Source organism: Lagopus muta, chromosome 1 (genome assembly GCF_023343835.1).
Source record: "Lagopus muta isolate bLagMut1 chromosome 1, bLagMut1 primary, whole genome shotgun sequence".
Taxonomy (NCBI): Eukaryota; Metazoa; Chordata; class Aves; order Galliformes; family Phasianidae; genus Lagopus; species Lagopus muta.
The window spans coordinates 38,328,420-38,351,021 of record NC_064433.1 but is presented as its reverse complement, the minus strand read 5'-3'; the positions used below and the strand labels follow the sequence as shown (position 1 = coordinate 38,351,021).

General features: G+C 36.2%; 1 protein-coding gene across 11 annotated transcripts in view; it reads right to left on the bottom strand.

The window, feature by feature from the left end:
• The window catches only part of NAV3 (neuron navigator 3), a 523,919-nt gene that overhangs the window by 24,554 nt on the left and 476,763 nt on the right, over positions 1-22,602 (bottom strand). For 9 of the 11 annotated variants that reach the window (XM_048934384.1, XM_048934394.1, XM_048934333.1 and 6 more), the window contains 9 exons: positions 21,791-21,832; positions 19,336-19,496; positions 17,702-17,890; positions 15,320-15,372; positions 11,091-11,114; positions 8,722-8,799; positions 3,402-3,485; positions 1,697-1,808; positions 551-672 (listed from right to left, as the gene is read on the bottom strand). In XM_048934384.1, coding sequence (XP_048790341.1) covers positions 551-672; positions 1,697-1,808; positions 3,402-3,485; positions 8,722-8,799; positions 11,091-11,114; positions 15,320-15,372; positions 17,702-17,890; positions 19,336-19,496; positions 21,791-21,832 — 865 coding nt within the window. The remainder of the gene's footprint in view (positions 1-550; positions 673-1,696; positions 1,809-3,401; positions 3,486-8,721; positions 8,800-11,090; positions 11,115-15,319; positions 15,373-17,701; positions 17,891-19,335; positions 19,497-21,790; positions 21,833-22,602) is intronic. The other 2 variants (XM_048934367.1, XM_048934405.1) reach the window with 1 other exon arrangement.

Sequence of the window (22,602 nt, the reverse complement as noted above, 5' to 3'; positions counted from 1 at the left end):
GTACTTTAAAACAAATGTTTACGCAGGTAATACTTCTAGAGCAACAAAAACATATTTTCTGATTATTAATTGAAAATATTTGATAAAATCCTTAGTACCATGTGGTATTTGTGTGTTCCTGTGGGGAAGTATCTTACTTTCTTTAAACACCATACTAATTTTACATGATAATTCTTAACAGATTTCAACATCCTTCACAGCTAGATAATGTATTTGAGTCAAGTTTTTGAGTCAAACTCTTACTGAAGAAAAGTTAAGTGGGATTTCAACAAGGTCCATATATATTTTAGGTCACAACATATTTTAAGGTCATTTCCAGTTTTTATTATTAATATATTTTTTTAATTAGCCTGACTTATGCAAATGAATCTCCATTAGTATTCAACAATTTTTAGTTTGCTAGTAGTGCCACAGTATGTATCACAAGTGAATTGCTTTGCATCTGTCTGGCCCAACACAAATACTGTAGACAAAATGGGCCAAGTATGCTATACAGCATAGGAAATGACATAGTAGATAAAAGATAGGTTTAGAACCGTTGGGCACTTACCCAGTTTTTCTTTTTCTTTTTTTTGGAGTCAGCATCATTACCACTGCCAATGCTGGAGTGGCTTGTCGCACTGTTGATGCTGGAAACACTTTCTGAAGAATGTTGCCGCCTAATTCGTAAATCTAAAAAAACCCAAAAAACAAAAAAGGAAAGAAAAAAGGAAAAAAAAGGAAATTTTTATTTTTTCTCTGAGCAGTATAGGCACTATATAACTTGTAGATGGCCTAATCAGAATTCCTTCTAATATACCATGAGAGAAATAAGCAGGCAGGTTCATTTAAAACAAATGAAACAGAACAAGAATTGGAGATTGCTGAAATGGTGGGTGAGACTTTTGAGTTTCAATTTCTTAAAAGTTTCTAATATCTATAATTTAATCACTGAAATATATTCTTGGAAAACATACTAATACGAAAGCATATTACTTTTTAAATTATTTTTTACTTTCAAGAAGTTGCATTTCATACAATGGAATGATTTCAGGACAAACATCCAAATAATGACCTCTTTAAGCAAAGATCAATGATGCTCTAAAAAATGAACGATGCTACTATTTTTTTTTTCTGCAAGTGATTACTTTGTTATTGTTCATCAGCACACACCTGTGAGGTGCATATTTATCACATAACATCCGCCAACCACATGACAAATTAATTCAGAATCTGGAGTTTAAAATGCCTGTTCTGCACTGCTTTGGCAACTTGTGAAGAGATAGACCAGTTGTTGTCAGTCTGTCTCTTAATGATTAAAATAAGTTGCATTGCTACATCTTATGCTGGATTGCCAAAGTACGACAAAGTTTTGCCTTAAGATTTCACTGGCGCCTTGGAATTACTTCAATATAAAACTGCAGCAACAGGTTTAACTCTTGACATCTCTTGACAGGCCATGCCTGGCCACCCAGTTCTGAGATGACAAGGTTCCCAGAACTCTTCAGCAAAGAGAAGATACAGGCAAGGTTTCCAGCCATGGAAATACCACAAGTATGCCTACAACTTGCTTCAGAACAACTCTGCCCTTGCAACAGAGCCCCCAAAACAACAGGAACGTAGTGATCAGCCTTTTTTAAAATTTTTTAATTTTTTAATTTTTTTTTTTTTTACCTGAAGAGAAAGTGTGTTTATTTTAATTGTGACACAAGCCTACCTTTGTGGGTGTGATCAGGGCCATTCAGAGCTCCTTGAATAGCAGCTTGTGCAGCAGAATTTTGGGCTTTCAGCATTTCAATGGTTTCCCGTAGCTCTATAAGCTCAGATTCCTATGGGAAGGGAAATGAGAGCTGGAAATATATGGCACAAGAACAATATTTATCAAAGCCAAGAAAAGTGACAAGAATGATCAAACTGAAGTACCATAAGACTGCCAGGATGAGACAAGGATGGCACCAATTTCAAGTAGAATCTCTCTAACAATATTAAACTAATGTATAATTTTGTATTTTTTTCTATGCAGTGTGATCATGTTATCCCTAAGGAGAATAAATCCTTTTTTATATATAAAATTTGATCTAAAAGAAGTCTTGGTTGAATACTCTTTATAAAGTGAAGAAAAAGACAAAAACTTTATTGGCAAGAGGCATCAAAACCACTTGGATTGTATCTTTTGTATCTTTCAGAATGAGAGGCTAGTCTTTAGTGGCTGAAACTCAATCTAAATTTGTGTAATTTCAGTAATATTAAAAAATGAATAAATAATTCCATTACATAAAAATCTGTTTAACATGACTGTCTTGTAATTTAAAGTGAAATTACTCTACTTCAGTGCAGGAAGTTCTGTACTGAAATGCAGAGTTGATTTTAATTAAAAAAACAGCTTTTTATACTGATTTGTTAAAACCTCTCCTTCCAGCTCTTATTTATGTAATGAAGATTAAAGGAATTTAATCTCAACAGCAGGGAGAAGAAAAGAAGGGATGTTACAAAACTTAGGTGGAACAAGCTTGCTTATGAGATGATTTGTTTCAAAGTTTTTAATCTCTTCTGGAAAGAAAATATTTGAGGGAAACTATACTTTGTAAAAAGTTAATTTGAACTAAATCTTTTTATTTGTTTATTTAATAATTTTGCTTTTTAAAAAAATTTTAATTTTCTATCCAGTTCACATTGCATCCTGCAATGTTTCACGTGTTGGTCCTCAATCAGACTGAAAAATTTTATTTTATACACAGGTACACTGATTTTAGAGGTGAGAAACAGTTTACTGATATACAGTTTCTTTCAGAGTTTGGCTCACTGAGGCCCCTTACTTTGTAGGACAGTGTTCTACTAAGGGCAGAAGACAGTTATAAAAGTTCAATACTGGAAGGTGCTAAGAACCCCCCTAATCTTCAGCTGGGGACAAAACCTCACATTAAATTTATTAGCTACCAGGTTCTTGTTTCTTCCCTGACAGTCAGAGCAGCACTTGGAAAACCAAAACTGTTTCTAAGTGAATAGGCATACCCAACCTGCATTAACAATGAATGAAAGCATTTTTCTCTGCCTAGATTCCCTCCCTTCTCACTCTACTCTCATTCTGACAAAGTTGTTAGGCTGGGCTATGACTGGTATTTGTTACAGGATCTTTCAGTATGGATTAATCCTAGAAATGCATACATTTAATTAAAATCTGGAAGCAAAGATTTTATCTTCAAGCTATCCTGTGATATTGTCTGGATAACCCTGATGTGCAGAGTTTAATTCTCCTGGAGCTTTATGAAGATTTGATCGCAACAGCCATTAAGGAAAGATCTGTCTGCCTTGCTGACACAGCTGTTCCTGTGTTTCTGTTTCCCTTCAGTTTTTTTAAACAAAAATGTAATATAATCTGCCGACTTCATTCCTCATTACAGCATCTTCTGTGGTAAACATACCTTTTGCTCAGCTGTCATTGTAAGACTTTGCAAACGGCCAGTCATATTTCCCAAGCTTTTTTCAAAAGCTGCTACTAGATGAGCCTGTGAAAGAAACAGAAGACATCACTACTTGTGGTAATGGGTCTTGCATTGTAAAACTTAAAGAAATTGTGGGATGCTCTATACATTTTGGCAGGACAAACAATACTTCATAAAACTCAGCACTCCCAGTTTGGGCTTTCTCCCAGATCTATTTCTTTCTTTTTTTTTTTTTTAAACACTCTTTCCCCCTCCAAGTTTATCTTCTCCAAACCTCTTGCATCAATTTTAAACTCAGACTGAACCAAATTGGCTATGTGTAGCAGCCAAGTGAGCCCAGTGTTCCTTGGGCTTCTCTAATTCCCAAGGAGTTTAGCTTCAGTACCTCTGCCTGCAATGAATTATAGATTTAATGTCCTGCCTGAAGTTACTGATATATTGACCAGAAGTCTGCTCCAAATAGAAGTCCGCAAGTGATTATTTTCAATTACTGAACAATTCAACAGAGGAATTCAAGTGCTTTATCTTAAAAGGAAAGTTCTAGGCTTCCAAGTAAAACGTTCCAGTAGAATCCCAAGGATCAAAAATATTGCAGTTTTTTTGTACAGAAGGTCATTGCTTGATCTCTTTCTCTTATACTGATTATATATACATATGGGTGTGTGTGTATTTGTGTCCTTATGTATGAAATTAATATAGAGCTTACATAAAATATAAACATAATATTTATATGTATAAGTGAAAAAAGGCGTATCAAAGACAATCTTGAAAACTGTAACTCCCGCTCCTCAAAGAGCAGTACATTGAAACTGAACCAAAGATTTAATAAAATAAGCTTCATTCTGTTTCTAACATTATTCACCCTCTAACCTGTGTCTAAATAATACATCACTTCTTTAGTGGTTGCAATTTATATTGAGCTCCATAGGCAAAAAAGGGCAAGTGGTCATAAAAAAATCAACAAGGTAATCCATCTTTGACAGTAAAGAGAAAGTGAGAATTCACTTTTCATGAAACTCCATAAAATCAAATTTCTTTTCACAATACCAAATAGTTAAAGCAAAAGAAAATACTTATTTTCACTTTTCTGTCTCTAGAATAAGTGAAAGTGAAGTTTTCTAACATAGGGACTATAATACACTTAGGAAGATAACTCACAAACAGCTAATTTATATCCACAAATGGATTAACTGAGCATCTTCACTCCTAAAGAATGACAATTTCTTTCTTTTAATACAGCAGTAGACTTAACATTTTGCTTAGCAAATTTTCCCACTAGAGACTGGCATGCTTCTGTAAGAGTTGCTAACATTTGTCAAACATAGCTGGTAGTAAAGTCCCAAGTATGTACAAAAAGAGACATAGTTCAAAAAGGACTGTTGAACAGTTCCTTCAGTCTCTCCTCATAGGACACATTCTCCAAGCTTTTCACACGCCTTTCTGCCTTTCTCCTTGAGCTGCTCCAGCACCTCAATGTCCTTTCTGTACTGAGGTGCCCAAAACTGAACACAGTACTCGAGGTGAGGCCTCACCAGTGCCCCAACAGGGGCAGGATGACTTCTCTAGTCCTGCTCACCACACCACTCCTGATACAAGCCAGGATGCCATTGGCCTTCTTGGCCACCTGAGCACACTGCTGGCTCCTGTTCAGCTGACTGTCCATCAGTACACCAAGGTCCCTTTCCATCAGGCAGCTTTCTAGCCACTCCTCCCCAAGCCTGTAGGGTTACCTGGGGTTGTCGTGACCAAAATGCAGGACCCAACAGTTGGCCCTATTGAAACTCATACAGTTTGCATTGGCCCATCGATCCAGTCTATCCAGGTCCCTCTGTAATGCCTTTCTGCCCTCTGGCAGTTCAACACTCCCTCCCAACTTTGTGTCGTGAAGATGATGAGCAATGTCCCAGAGCACAGAGACAAAGCAGATGCACTAAAACAGAGCTACAGCCAATGTGTCTTTTCTACATGTGTTTAACAGGAACCTAAAGGGGCTTTCTGTTCACTGCCTCATAACAAAATCTGTAGTTCTGCTGATGACCCACGGGTCTGCTTTACTATGAAAATAAAAATGGGTACTTAAGGTTTGAAAAGAGAAATCATTTGCTCAATTATGCATTGCTATTTCTGATTTCTCACAATTGTATTGGGATAACTGCAGTCCTTTGGTACCTAATCATGCATGCTTGTGCAAAGTAATTTCCTATTCCATAGATACAACCTCAGCTTATACTTTACACGAATAAAGTACAATTAACAAAGAGCATCATTGAAAATGTCATTAAAGGTCATTGAAACAATGAAGTTATTGTCTGACAGTTTCTAGAGAATGACAGCCATGTCATAATTATGAATTCTTAGTAAAATTTACCCAGTGATAGTGTACGTTACCTCAGACTAGCACACTGTGATTTTTGCATTCTAAATGCAATTGGATTAAGATAATAATGGATCTTCCCCAGGTGATTTGAGACCACAGGTCTTGATTTGCTAATAATTCAAAGGTCCACCAACTGAAAACTAGTCATGAAAAAACCTTCAATCACACTGGCCATTATTTTAAATGCTTATTACAAAAGAACACTATCCTATGAAATACAAGGTGTCAATTTTGTAATGAACTGTGCTATTTTCCCCCATAGTAACAAATATTTATTTATTCAGGAGTCTTGGGGATACCTATTTGTATGGTTCCAGCAAAATGTCCAGCTTTATAGATGCATAGAACACTATGCATCTTAGATACATAAACAATATACAGCTCTTAATCTCTAGATCCGACAAATATCAACTAACTTTGACTTCTGCTTATAGCTGAAATTCCCATTGGAAAGTCAGAGACACACGCTCAAGGAGATATATGCTTCAATGTGAAGATAACAGATTTGATATACAGCATTTCCCAAGCCCCAAATACCTCAGCTCTTAGACGTATGGCTATCTTGAACTGACCCCTGGCATATCTAAAGACTTTGCTGATGCACATTCCCATTTGACCTGCTGAGTCCAGGCTTGTAAAATAAAGGTAAATAAATAAATGTCCTCCCACTTGACACAACTGAATGGGAGGAATTGTGAGAGGGTGCCGGGGCCTGGTTGGCTGCAAGTAATGACTGCTGACATTTCTTCTTCACTACTAGCTATTGTCTTCTTGTTTGGCTGCAGGACTGGCCAAACAAGCATTAGCCAGCGAAACCCCTCCACTTTCCAGTGGCATCCAGACTCTACTACAATGGGTAAGCATACATCCTTCAGCTTCATACAGTATAAAAAACAGTGATCAAAGGCCCTCCAAACAAGCTGCTTGCTGGAATTTGAGCTGATTAGTCTCATAGGAAGTCTGCTGGCTGAACACTTTCAGCACTGAAAACAGCTCTTTCTTAATTAGCACTGAGATTTGCCCTTCAGCAACACTGAAAGAGACATCAGGGAAAAGCCAGAATATATATATAAAAAAAAAAGTAAATTAAGTGTCCAAATAACAGCTGGGCCTGGCATGGATTTAATCACATGCAGGCAAAACACTTTGGGGTTAATCAAATGAAATAAACAGCTGAAATCAAGCATAGTACTCGAGTCCAACAGTGCCTGAATAATAAATGAAAATGAGTAAGTAAAGTCTCATCAGAGGTTCCCAAATGCCTAAGAAATGCTTTAACTTCCAAATGGTCAGATTCTGGTATAAAATCGTACATGAAGAAAAGGCTTGACCAAACAGGTCAAAATTCATTCTGATGGTCCTTTAATGACACTTGCACTATGAAGTGTCTTTTGTAGCAAAGCAAGTGAAAAAACACACAAAGAGGATGGTTATGAAATGGCTGAAAGACTTTTTTTTTTTTTTTTTTTTTTGCTCGGTTCTACAAAGGGAAAGGATAACAAAAAATTCCAGCCTGAAATGAAATGAGATCTCTCATTGTTGGCTTCAGTTTGTTGCTCTCAGGCAAATGAAGAATTGTCCAGCCTGGCAGAGATGAAGATTAAAATTTTACTTCTAAAATACATAATAGAAGGAACCCCAAAAAACTGGATGGACATACTGGCAATAAATTCCCAAATATATATCCTGAATTGCATTTAAAAATCACTATAAAACAGATTGTTCAGTAACTGTCTGCTAATATCATCTGACGCCATAGTAGCCAGACAGGACTGCAGCTCACGTTCCCTATCTGGCATTATTTTCTGATAACATGTTCAGTAACTCACATTATCAACTGATAACTGATAATTATCATATCAACTATTGGAAGTTAAACCAGGGATCTTTCTATGAAATGTCCAGTCTTCATTGGTTATATATCAGCATAGTTACTGAAGCTTGTAAGTTCTATGTATAATTTTATATTGTTCACATCTGTCTGTATTATGCTGAGCTTATCTTTGTGAAATTTAACTATCATAAATTCCATCAAAATCTTCAATTCATGCCCTTTCCTTGGTTGTGTCTCCTTACTTCAGGGTTTTCCTCCTAGCATACAAAAAGATGAACATGAGCCAGCAGTGTGCTCCTGCAGCTCAGAAGGTCAATGGTATCCTGGGCTGCATTAAAAAAGGGGTGGCCAGCAGGGAGACAAAAGTGATTGTCCCCTCTCTACCCAGCTCTTTGTTTTTTGTTTTGTTTGTTTCTTTCTTTTGGTGCTTGTATCATTTTATATGTCAGAAAAAAATGTTTCTTTTCAACTTAAGAAGTGGAGCAGCATATTGGTGTTGGCAGTTTAATACCAACAACACTGACATAAATTTTACTATGGCTCAAGATCTCTAATAAGCTTTAGTTTTGGTAGTTTGGATGACATATAATGGAACAGAGTATTTCATGTTACTGTTAAGCCACAGCATTTTATTTATCCTGGTCCATATTGAGCCCGTCTGTATACATTTCAAAATGATTTTTAACAATCTAAGTAGAATGGATTGATACTTCTGTCATGAAGCATCAGTCTGCCATTCTTACTTGTGCAGAATCCAATTAAAATTGCCAGACACTAAATTTAACACTTCAAATTTCATCTTAAGGTACAGGTAACAACATCAGAAAAAAAAAAAGAAAAAAAAATAAAGAGAGAAATCACAACCACTACCCTTTTCAGAACATTAATTTCCATATCCACTGTGTTTGACCGTAAGACTTTTTTCTGCGTGAAGGTGAGGAGATGCGGATGTGAATGAAACAATTCATTTTAAAAACACCAAGATAAATCAATAGTAAAAGTATCCTAGATCACATCTCGGAACCTGAACTGAATAGAAGTTATTAACCTATTTGACAGTATTTTTCAGCAGGGGCAGAAATACTTACATTTGCAGAAAGTTGAGATGTAAGAGTAGCAACTTTTTCCTGTGATGCAACAAGCTCTCTCCGTAGTTTCTGAATTTGCTAGATGGAAAAAAGGCTACCATTAGTATTTCAGCAATTGACTTCAGTTGAATTTTTCTTGATGTTTTTCTTAAGAGATCACTAATGTGTGATCACTGTGTTAAACAGTACCTTAACTTTTAATTTTAATCTCAAAACTGTGAAGAAATACAGATTAATAAAAGTAAGCAATTAATGCTACTCCAAAAATTTTCTTCCTCTTAAGCAATACACCTGCTAGGATTGCAGTTAAGGAGCACAAGTGAGCAAATGCTTCATTAATTCATATGTACAGTTCCCTGTTTGCACATGCAAACAACATATTTTCTTTTTACCAAACTGTGTAGTCTTCAAACATATCTTTAGTGTTTGACTCTTAGAGGCCTGAAATTATGCAATACAAATTTGCAAAGATTCACCTTGCCAGAAGTTAGCTGTGTAATGCAATTACGTGTTGAATGTCTGCATTAGATGTAAAATAAAGTGCCAAAAGATACTCCTCCACTGTCCGTTATGAAGAAGGCTTCAATGGCAACCTCTGACACAGAACATTATTTCATAGATGTCTAAAGTTAGGTGCAATGTGGCTATATATATATATATATGTATTTTCTCTTTAACACTATAGTTCCTGCATGACATTTGATTCAAATATGCAACCTTTAACCTTTCTAAATCTTATCATTTTTTTTTTGTTTTTTTCTCCAAAAAATCTCTGGTCAGCTCACAAAAAAAAAAAAAAAAAAAAAAAAAAAAAAAAAAAGTAGCTTTAAATATACATGCTGATGTAGAAATAAACTACATTCAAAGCTCCTGTATCCTTTTTATAAGAAACATAATCCTTAATAAAAGCTGAAAAAGGCTAGATAGCAAGCATGAAACTTGCATATCATTTTAAGAGCATTTGACTCTACTTGAGATCTTACAGAGACTCCAGGCATTTCACTGAACTTAAGCACAGCATAAAGTTTCACTTTGAACCCCTTTCATATTCAGACATAAAAGGAATTACTGCAAACTAGAGAAGTAAAATGTCTACAGACATCCTAGCAAACAGAGTCCATGACATTCTCATACTAATACTTTCACTGTAAGGATTACTGCTATATTTTAACTTTACGATTCCTGTGAAAATCAACAAGGAATACTGTACATGCTTTAAAGGTAAACAAGCTTCTGTATGCCAATGATACAAAAGTAATTAAATAATTTGCACTGGCTCAGAATAAAAGATATTTTTGAGCTGTTTTCCATTCTGGCCTTCTCCTTTTCTTTTCCCAAGAATTGTCTTTGGTTTTCAGTAGCAATAATTCGAGCTTCCTGAGTAAGAACCCTCTGATTACAGAAATGCAGATCTCACAGGGCATATCTAGATACTAAGACAGCTTCATAAATGTTGTTACACCACTATACACAGCCCTTTGTGAAGGGAAATGAAACAGGGAATTGTCACTTACTCTACTGAGCTATGATGCATCTTTTCAACTCGTTTGATTTAACTGTCAGACAAAGGAGCTTAGAAAATCTGAAGGAAAATCTCAAGTATTTTTTCAATACTGAAAAATAATGCAGTAATCAAGGACAAATATGTTTATTTGTTCAATCTTCCCAAAGTATCTTCTGTACTTTTTTTTTTTTTTTAATTTTTACTTTTTGCCTGATCACAATAGTAAAAAAAAGAGCAGAATAAATGCAGTCTGGAGACATGCAGCTCTGGGAAGTGGACATGCACCCCTTGGTGCTGCAGCTTATTGCTGCTATTCCTTGGTGCCCTTTCAATACGGCAGAACTTTGCATGAAGAAAGACTATAATTGTATTCAGCTGCTGACTCACTCTTGTCACTTGTTCTAATGTACTGTGAGGAAAAAGAAGCTGTTTTCCATGTCAGGTTTGATTTATATCTGAAATCCATCTGCGTTTCTCCGAAATTCATCAAAATAGTCAGTTTTGGAAATTTAATATGCAGCAAAGTGTAAGCGATGGAAGTTCAAAGTGAACATTTTAGGTCTTTTTCTGGTGAAGTACAGAAGTTGTAGTGAAGTGAAGTTACCTTGAACTGCACAGTCCCTTAGACCCAGTATGGAGTGGTTTTAAGTATGAGATCAGATGTATTACAACTCTTCTGCTCAGCAGCCTGATTCTTACTGATTTTTTTTTTAACCTTTCCAGAACCTCAGCCAGGAATCCTTCAGCACAATGCTCAGAAAACACCTTTTAGTGCAGCGGATCATACTTTTACTTTAGATAAACAATACATTTCTAAGAAATACCAAACAAATACACAATTACAAAGATTAAGAAGCATTCTTACCTCTGAATGTGCCTTTTCTTCTGCCTGGAAGAAAACAAAGAAGAAATGGTTTAGAAACAAGAGCAACATAATTGAGGTGATAGAAAATAAACACCAGCTACTCTAAAGTGAAATGAATAGCTTCACAGATCCCTTACTTTTAATGGAGATATGCAGTAAAGACAGTAAATGGAATTCTTTTTAACTTACTTGGAAAGGCTCCAGCTGAAAACCCAAAGAGTTTTCCAGCATACTGACAAGATGAAACCAGGGGTAGAGGAGGAACGGTAACAGAATTGTAAACTGCAGCTACATTTCTAGCAAAGGAAAGAAAACTTGCTATGCTGTCAATGAACATACCTAAATCTCCACACATGAACTTTTATACCGTAATGAATATTATGGCTCCTGTAACTATAGTTGCTTAACTGTATACTGTGCAATAATCCTTACAGACTAATCCCTGCTAAGAAAAGTTGGCAGCGTACCAGTAAAACATATACAGGATAAGGTGGGGGGAGAGGGCTCCTTGTAGTTTAAGGTAATTTCTTCCATACAGAATATTAAAGTACATCAAAGCATGTTAAAGTTTTAGCTTACATTTATTAATAATACTTAATAATTCTAGATATTTTCCACATTTTTATGTATTACATCATATAATGATGCCAAGCTTCTTATTTATTTAGCAGCCTTTTTCAACAAGCTAAGCAACTAAGTCATTACAAAGCATACCTTTGGATGCCTGCTAAGATAAAAGTCATTGAATTTGTAAGCAGGGGAGTGGATTAATTTAGGAGGCATTTGGCAGACAGAAAGATCTCACTTCAGTGGGATTCTAATGGAAAGTAAAGATGTAACATGAGAGAAGAAGCCATTCTGTAACACAAAATGAGTGCACTGGAAATCAATGCACCCCATGATCTGAGGTAGCTGAACTTCAGAGAAACAGTCTGATGTTAGGTGGAAGAGTAAAACAAACGGGTAGAAGAATTAGATGTAAAAAAAACCTAAAAAAGTGTAGGAAAACCCAAGGTAAGCTTTCCTAGGAAATTTCCCAGATGTCAGGTAGCATCTTTTTTATTGTTTGCTTGTTTGTCTTTGAGGTTCTAGAAAGCACAACTTTTGTGTCACTAGAATTTTGTTACCTGATTATAGAACCATTTTCTTTCCTTACCTAATGTTGGTGAGTAAAAGACTTAGAATAGTCCTTTTTCAGTACCTGTCTTTGAGTTAATTGCCAATAAAAAGGCTGAGATGCTATGATATTTCCCTGTGCAACACTTAGCTGAAACGACTGTAATACCTACATCACCACATGGGAATGATTTAGAGTAGTGATTGTTTTATTTGTCAGCACTGATGTGACACATCCTGACATTGGCTTTCTGATTTATGCTCACAAAAACAGGATCTGCCTACAGAAAATTTTGAAAATCTATTCCCATTATTGTTACTTCAAACATGTCATGCATGAAAAGCCATTAGAGGATCAAGAAAGACAAGAAAGTTTACTGTGCCAAGAAAAGAAAACAAAAATTAGGTTTGGTGATCTTTTGCTGGAACTGCCAGTGACCTCAGATCACTGTGGTCCCACTGACAAGAGAAGTGCTGCATGTTGCTAGCAGATGGCTCCCTCAGCATACAAGAAAGTTTTGGCTTTCTCTCAGAAGTCATAGAGGCAGATGCCACAAGTCATCTTTAATGGAGAGTGGAAGGAGTAGATGAAAGAGAAAAGGGGTTCTGGGTGTTTTATAACTTATAAAATAAGATCTGAAACCCACATAGAAGTGTGCAGTTTTCAGTTAGGAATTCACGCTGACATCACTGTAATCTAGTTCTCAGTCATAGGCTCACAACTTCAAAACTCTGCCCTAAAAGGAAGCAGTATTGTTCCTGTATTTCTCTGTATTTCTCATCCATGCATCTCATCCTTGAAATGTAATCTTTTCCTTTTTTTTTGAAGTCTTAGAATATTAACATACAAATGACATATCCTTACTCATCTCCTTTAAGCTTGGCTTAGCACAGCTAATGAATTCTGGGGATTCTGAGTGTAGCTAATGCTGAAGAGGCAGTGCGAGAAATAGAGCAATTAACTAAATATGTGCAAATTGCGGTGTCTCACCTACTGAGCAGGAGATTAAAACTGGAGACAACCTATCATAATTTACACTACCACACATCTTTCTTCAGCCTCTTGGAGAGCTAGATGTACTCACTGTCAAAATGGGATCAGTGTTTCAACCCTAGAGTCTACTATATCCACCCACATGGTATACTTTTCTGTGAAACAAAATGTTTTAATCTGTAAAGTATATCTCAACAAGCTAGATTCCCAGTTTATTCAAGTAAGTTCTGAAAACTCAAATGCAAACCCAGAAAGAAAGCCAATACATATGGAAAATACTAAAAGATCTGTCTCACTGGATTTATTCATTGCAATAATAGCAAATCATGAAGCATCTCTTCTGAATCTCATATTCTAATTTTCAAAGAGACAATCTTCTGAGAGCATGTTCAAGCTTTCCAGCTGTCCTCTGTTAAAAGTATGTAAAGATCTTGATATTTATTGCATACTTTATCTGAAGCATCAAGGCTTAAGGCAATGCTTGAAGTCTGATAAATGACTTTTACTGATACGTTTATGGAAAGGTAGCTGCTTTGGAGTTCATACTGAGTGATTTTGGCCTGCAAAAGTAAGGCAGAGCACCCAGCTCTTGTATCCTCCTTGAATCTAGTAATAACAGAAAGTGAGTTACATAGAATATAATTCTGTGAAGCTATCCCTTTCTGAAGGCAATGGGGCACTGTGGGTATCACTGAAAAATGAATCATGGCTCTTATACTTCCAGATGATTTTATACTGATTGTCTATCTTCCATCTTTCCACTCCGCTTCTTCCTCATTTCTTGATTAATTTCTGAAAATACTTACATTTTTCACAGGATCAAAGGGATCAAGTAGGAGAAATTCTAATCAAAACCATCCCTGGAGCTCAACTCTAGTAATTTTAGCATACTAATTCTTTCCTTGCCCTTTTCAGATTTTTCTGTAACTTCTATTATTCTGTCTACATAATCCAAGATTTAAGGAGCAGGGCTTAGCTGCAATGTGAATTTACAGCCAGAAGTTTTCAGAAGCTATTTCACTGGCTTACAGCATTATGTTAGATAAAGAAGTTAAAGTTGGTTTTACAGGAAAATTACCAGTTAAACCATGAGGTTTAACTGTTAGTGTTAGGCTGTTAGATTATTCTGTGCATAGATGCATCCCACTTTCCAGGCTAACACAAGTTAAATATTGTGACAAGTGCTACCAGCTGTACAAGAGGTACAGCTGCATCAGCCAACAGGGGCTGGATATTCCCAAGCTAGAACTAGGGCTGGCCTAGGGCACAGGAACCCATGTTGTTCCAGGGCAGTGGAACACTACTCAACACCTGAAAATGTGGTGAGGAGGAGACTGTTCATGAATGCACTGTACAAAACAGGTGCAACTACAGCATGTAATTGTGGTTTGCAAATAAGTTGCAAAGCAGCTGTTTTGTATTAGCAAGGGAATGGAGAAACTTGTTTAACTCCTCCCATCTGGACGATTTCTTGTTAGTAGAATACTGGAGGGACAAATTATGCAGAAGAAATAAAAAAAAAATACTAAAACAATAGTAAAATAGAAAATAGCTTCTGCTTGAGACAGGAGAATACGATTAACATTACATAATCTAATAATCTAATTAACTAAGACTAATGACTTTTTAAAGATGCTCTTATCATTGGAAATAATATTGTCATTTTCAACACAGATCAATAGAAATTTAAACTGAAAATTCTGTCTCCCTTATTTTGAAGCAATTTTGTTTTTTTAAAGTACACCTCAAACAGTAACAGGACAAAACAACTTTGTAAACTGTACAATTGGAAAAAGAGCTTGAAAAATGTCTAAACCATTCAAGATTATTAATTACAACAGCATAAAGTCCCTGCCAAAGTGACAGTTCTAGATTATTACCTTCTTTCTAGTTTTCAAAATATACAGTAGGTGATTTTAAGCAGTTTTATATCGATCACTTAAAAAGATGGAAATAATGCATTTTAAAATAGCATAACAGTAACACCAACACTAAAAATAAATATTCCTGCTTTATTCCAGTGCAATCTTTATCCTTCTAAACCTTAAGCTATTAAAAGTGTAATGAAAAATGAAGAAGAGCAGAGGCAGGCAGAACTTTCTAAAACATCAATACTCACCGTAGAATAGAGAGATGATGTGCTGGAGACAAGTGATAACGAGGACCCATGTACTTTAAAAAAATGAAAATATAATGAAATATTGCAAGCATAGAACACCGCCAATAACTCAATAAGCTCAATTACTATGCATCTTTTTTAAAATGAGAACCAATTTTCCACAAAGGACAGTTATTATGAGTTACCAGTATAGAAGAGCTATTGATATTTTCTCTTTTTCTCTTTTTTTTTTGACAACAAATCATCTTATAAGTACACTCTTTGTAGAAACCAGAAATTGAGTTGTTTATGTACCTGTCCAAAGCTGAGCAAACTGATTTTTAATAAGAGACTGTTCTCAGCAAACCAGTTCTCATTCCCCAGGGTAAGGGTCTTCTCAGTTGGTTTCTCCCTTCAGCATAGCACAGACCAGTGCATTATGGCATTTGTAGTTTCTGTGAAGGGGCTACTGCAAGATGTAGTGACATACTTCCACTAATCACCAGAAGAGTCAGTCTCAAAAGCACTGAGTGAAGATTGGAAGACTTGACCTCAAGTTTTTCCTGACCTCTCTGAAAATGGGAAGTGAAAACTTAACTGTGACAAAATAGCCCCTTCTGCTGCTGGTGACTCTCCTGAGAATAGACACTCTAACAGGGAATTTTGCAGGAGACCATTTATTTCTTTAATACTTTTCATTTTTGTTTCACATGAAATGTGTTTAATTTTCCTGCTCTGCTGTTCTCAATATACTGTTTTGCTTAAATAGCTCTCTATCTGGCACATGCCTGCATACCAAACTGACAATATAAAATGCTTGGATTAGCTGAATAGACTTCAAATCCAATTTTGTAGCTACGTAATTATTTACAAAGATATGGTCATCACTGATGTCCTGTTGCTTTCAGTCTATCCCTGATTTTCAATCTCTGGTTTTAAACTCTTATCTAAGCTTCTTTCCGTCCTTGCACTCAGTGGCTCTACCCATTACCTGACTTGTTTCACTAAAACCTTCCTTAGAGCTGCCATCTTGAATAAAAGACATTTGTCCTTCCTACAATACAATTTAATGTGATTCTCTAATGACCATGAACTGCTTAAAGCTGTTAATTACTGCTGCACAGTATTCACTTGTATTTACTCAGGTTGATCACGGTTATCCACTCCAGCTGGATATGAGACGTGAACAGTGAAAAAGCTTTCATCAAAGTCACCGATGACAGATTATTGAAATTCTAGTTTTAATACCTCCTTTTTAATGCACAACTGTTTGTCTTGTTTTCTCTATTATTCGTCCACCACTATCTTTGACAATTCCCCCTTTCCTCAGCAAAAGCTGCATAGCCACCTCTGTCCTTGAATTATGAGATATGCTTCCATGCAGTCAGCCATCCTCTTTGTACTGACAGCTCACAGCTTAATCTGTCCTGCACCCTACTGCTAGTATTACATACCCAGATGTCTTCCTGACACATCATCTAAATTGCAGAAGAATGAATAGAAAAGTAAAAGTGTTATTTGTCTGCTATTTCACCCAGGACTTCTTTTTCTCCTCTTTATTTCTTGACTGTGAGCTTTGGGGGCAGAGGAAAACTTTTAATTTTCTTGTTATAAAGATCATTTGTATTGTTATCATTTAGCAGTAAGCAAGACAGAAGAGATGATGTTCTAGAATGAAGCTCCATTAAATTTTACATTTTTAAAATGAAAATATGTGAGAACTTTGTACTTAGGGGAATTCTGCAAATGATCAGATTTAATAGAAGTGTTAAGCAGAAGAAAATGTTATCACACATTTAATTAGGACTTGTTAAATGCTCTGTGGTTAAAAAAAAGACAACAAAACAAAACAAAACCAACAAATAATCTTTAAATTCTAGGTGTTGTGCATAGCACTAGAGAAACCAGAAAGACTAATCTCCAAAAAGAAATTAGATTAAATAGAGGTCAGATTAAATGGAAGAGTTAGAAAAGCAAGATGGTGGCATTAGAATTTGAAAAAAGAAAAAAAAAAAAAGGAATTGCAGAAGTAGGACTATGAAAACATTAAATCACAGTTAAGATACGCTCAGAGACTTCAAATTTGGATACAAAAAGAATAAAATAATTTTCCAGGAATGGCTACCTTTCCCTAAAATGTTCTGGGCCAAAAGTAAAGTACATATATAGGAATGATTACTCTGTATTACTAGGGAAATATCTGTCTGTGCTGTAGGGTAAGGAAGTACTGTCAGTCCAGCTCAAAAAAACACAAAGTTATTTATAACATAATAACTATAGTTATTTATTTATATTTGTTTATATTTATTTATAATTAGAAAATTATTTAAGCTTTCATGTTGTAGAAGAAATATTGATGATTTTGGGGCCTATTCGGTGATTCAAATAATAATTCAGTCTTACCTTCTTCCATGCTGTCCCTGAATGAACCCGAATGACTAATTGCACGCGGTCTCTCTTCTAGGGATGTAGCACTGCCACACAGTTGGGAGTCATCATACAGATCAAAAGAAGTATCTTGTGCAGGGATGCTATTTGAACGCATCATACTGGGTCCAGGAAGGTTAAACTGAGACAGGTTGGTTGGACTCACTGGAATACAAAGCTTTATTAATGAAGTATATTTCCATTAACTGAATTCTGGTTCTTAAAAAAATTGTAATTAGGGACTAGTACGGTTATGTGGATTTTACACTGCTGAGAAAATAACAAAATGCATTTATTCCAATATCCAAAGCTATACAGAAAGGGGAAAAAGATGATTTCCAAGGAGCTGGAGTTACATGAGTGTTCCTGAAAAACACGTGTAACACTAATGCTGGTGTCTGAATAAACTTGCTTACTTTGGCTTAGTGATTAAAAGAAGCAGCTGCCTATTCAAATCCAATCAAACTATTGCTTTAGATCATTCAAGATGTGCCTGAAGTTTTGCTATGAAAACCAGTTATTCAGTGGAGCTATGATAATAGTAAACAGAGAAGGACATCAACAAAATAAATTAAGCAGATCCTATTACTCTCTGATGTGAGTGCAAGAACTATGAACTACGAAAGAAAAGAAAGATCATAGTAAGAAGAAAACTGATAGAGTGAGAAAATCACTGCTTAAAGAGCACTGTGTCTTAAACTACTGCAAGTATATGGAAAAAATCCAAAGTAGTGGTTTACTTAGGCAGCATCCAATTTCATTTTCAAAATTGGGTTTGTTCAACTTCTTTTCCCCATATGTAATAAAGACCAATATTTTTAAGGGTGATCAAATTGCTTTTGAGTGACTATAACCTACAAATGCCATAAGCTGTGACAGAGTGACGGAAGTATGAATACTTCACCGGCTGCAGCAAATTCCACAGTAAGGATCTAAAATACAACAGCTCATTGTGAACCTAGGTTTGTGTCTAGTGCTGTACAAATAAAGGGTTTTATATCAATCATTAAAGAATAAATAAATTTATTAACTACACTAGATTTGAGTTATATTAACTTGAAGAAATATCTAGAATAATTAAATCTAACTCTTGACCTGTAATCAAATAAACCTAAAGTGTGATTCACATCCTGTAATATTATAAGGATTAAGGATAGAACACTGATTGGGTCCAAAGCAGCTGTACGTAGGTCCACACATGCACTGGAATGCCTAGAAAGACCTGCCTCAAAACAAGCCTGTTTACGGGAAGAAAAACAATGTTTAGCATCTGGGACAAAATCCACTGAACTCAACTAGAAAGAATCCTAACGCCTCAGATAGGCTAAAAGACGAGCAGCTCTGAGCTAAAGGCAAATTTCCAGCTCAGCCTTCGATTTTTCTCTCCTTGGGCAAATCACAGAAAATTTTTGCTTTTTTCTTGTAAACAAAATAAGAAGTATCCTCATCTACTCCATGAAAAATGTTGTTTCACTTTATTAATGAAATACCAAAATGTGGTGATAGAGCAATCTAAACACATTACTGAATTTAATAAAATAAATATGAACAATTGGATATTACGACATTATTCTGAAATGGGAGAAACAGTGAAGGGAAATAGCATTTACCCAGGTTGGAAAAGTGATATTTTCCAGTCGCAGATGTAGACATAGCTGAAGGAGAAACAAGTGGGGACTGACTGCCAGTGTCCTGCAGGCCTCCAGTGGAATGGGAGCGTAGCCACTCCTTGCCTTCTTCCTGACTTGTTTGCCGGGATGATGGAGTATATCTGAAAAACCACAGCTGACAAGCTCAAAACAATGACAAGGTGGTGGTTTAGAAAGAAATGAATGCGTCATAAAAAGCCTTTTCCAGTTACAGAAAACCAAACCCTTAGAATGCATCAAGTCTAGTTAGTCAAATGATCACCATCAGGAATTTTACCAATGTAATGTTTACTGTCTTACAACACAAAAAACACCAGGCTTAGAATCCCTTCTGTTTCACCCCCCTCCCCAAAATAGCATTCCCTTCATTTTAAGAAATACAACGATAAACCACAGAAAACAGCTGACAGGAAAGAACTTCAAAGTTAAATGTAGTGTATAGGTTGATGCAAAAGCTTGGGAGCTGCATGTCTAGAATGGGCAATGGACAAACTAGAAGCCAAGAAAGGTGAGTAGCTGCTTACAAAATGACACCTGCCATATCTCATGGGAAATTGGTTAGATGAAAGGAATGAAACAGATCAACAGTTCTGAAAAAGCAGATTGCATTGGTAATGACAACCACTAATGTTCACAGTCATGGTCTGCTGCTCTGAATGCTACTTGGCACTGTGTCCTGCCCCAAACTGCAGGGAGGGAAAGGGACAGGAAAAAATGGCAATTAGCAGAAAAAACTATTCAGAAAGAAGTCTGGAAATCAAACAATTCATCTACTGCTTCCCACAGTAATCCAATAAAACATGCGCAACTGCCACATGGGCTAAGAAGGAGTAATGGTAACTCATTGCTTCACTCTTTTATAGCTGAACTGGAAGAAAGGCAATTCCAGCAGTGGTTAAAAAGTAAAATGTGCAGGCAGAGCGGATCTTAACCAAAAGATTGATTTCAGCATTGTCTGCAATAGTTTGCTTCACTCAGCACAGTCGCCTGCTTAAAAATGAGCATGTTCTTCACCACTGTCATGAGCCATCAGTGTTCCCCAAACAGCAGAGCTGAAAGGGCTTTTGATATTCTGGCCTCAGGCCTGTGAGGCAGGAGTATTTTTGCTTAGAAAGCAGATTGAATGAACATGCAAGTTCCCATGTTGTGCTTGGGGTTTTGTGCAATATTTTAAGGCATTAGAACATCTTGTTCTGATTAAATATTTACCTCCTTTCTTCTTTCAAAAAATGGCTATGATCTTTGCTTCTAAATGTGGTATAGAAGAGTTACCCAATGGTTATCAGATCAGAAAGATGGTAAAATGAGAATTGAGGATCTGGGTTTTGGTCTGGGATCTCTGCACATTGAATCAATCTGACAGTTCTTCTAGGATAACTGATCAGGCTTGCATGCCTATAAGTTGTTTCTCCATTTCACTTTCAGCTTTCAGCCACCATTACAATCTGTCAGCCACAAACCTCATCATTCCATTGTACCCTTTCAGGGTCCCCTTTATGCCTTTTTCATATGCTCCACCTTTTCCATTCTCTCTCAATCCAAAATGATTGTTTTGGGATAATGGGAAATTTGATTAAATACTTCTAAGGAGAGGGTAGTGCAGAAGAGCAGAAGGTGCTAACTACTGACAACACTTTAGCACAATCTGTAATAATAAAATACTGTTATTTATAAAGAACTCATGAGATTTCAGTCATACAGTTTCAACAACTGGAAGGCTGTAGAGTGTCTCTGTGTGTGTATGTATATATACACCTTTGCTTGCCAAGTCTACTAGCTGGACTAGGGCCATAAAGTGCCATGCCTGATAAATTACTACTGATTCCCTCTTTTAAACATGGAGCACAGAAGAAAGCAGATGACTTCTGTTTTCTGTGTTGAAGACGGCTCTAATTAGTGGGGAATTAGTAGCAGAATGGGACTCAGTATTGCCATGTACATACCAAGAATAGTAGTTGGAGCAGGGATCATTTTATACTTACAAATCTTGGAGAAAAGAATTAGTGTTTTCTGGATTTACCCTCCAACTCAGATTGCATGAGTGTTTGCATTTAGAGTTCAAGTTCAGATCCACCTCTTAAATTTTGTTTTTCTCAATGTTTTCAACAACTAGTCCCACTGAATTGCAAAGGTACTTTGCTCTTTCTCCAGGATTGAATATTACTTAAGAATCATCTCAAAAGGAATCTTCTTAATTTTATTCAATTTCCAAGATATATCCAGAAAGGATATTTATGCACGAGGCAGACTTGGAAAGACAAAATCCATTGTTAAAATCTATGAGTTTTGATTTGAATCTAAATACAAAGAACTCTGTTGGGAACAAGATGGACAAGAGGAAAAAGAAAGGGAAAGACAGTGTAGGAAAAATTACAGTAAAACAGAGAAGTAACAGTCATGCTCAAAATATATATACCTTAATCCCTTTTTGGGTAGTGTATTTCTGTCAAGGTGCATGCTGTTAAAACAAAAAAAATCCCTAAGGACATATAGAAATATGACTGTTCAGAATTACAGATTTAAAGGTCCAGATACGGGTGCAAAACAGAAGGTCAGTTAACGTTTTTAATGTATCTTTCACAATAAATCCCTGACTCGTGGGAGGGGACAATAGAACATGTACTGTCACCATTTATTTTCCAAATAGACAAGCTCTGAGCTGGGTCAATAGTAATTTGGAGACTGCCCAAGTCATAAAGAAGTCCTTCCCTATCACTTCTATCCTTCTTACAGCTTCACCCCACAATCTGTGCAAGAATCATATGGTCACAGTATGAATCTTTATTTTTCACAGTTTCCTACGATGCACCAACAGTTTTTCAAAAGAAATGAAGGTTGTGGCACCTGCTAGGAGACAGCATGGCCTTGCCAGAAGCCAAATGACAGCTCAGCTTGAAGAAATACGTGCCAAACATACAGACCTTTGGCTTTCTGTTGCTATGGGGCTCACATAGCTAAGTCACGTTGTGGACAATGAAGAGTGGCACTGCGACAACACTATTCCATATTCATGCATAAAAATCGCAGGGTGGCTGGTTATCAGAGATCTATGGCTGGCATTTTCCTAATTCAATCTCCATCACCATTACAGAGCTGTCTGCAAGGGCACTCACTATCCTTCCTTCAAACAGAGAGCAGTTTGGGCATTTCCTCAAAAAGACTTAGAAGATCAGTCCCTGACTAGTGTGGGCTGAACTTGAACTTGTTATCATCAATTAAATGTGGCAA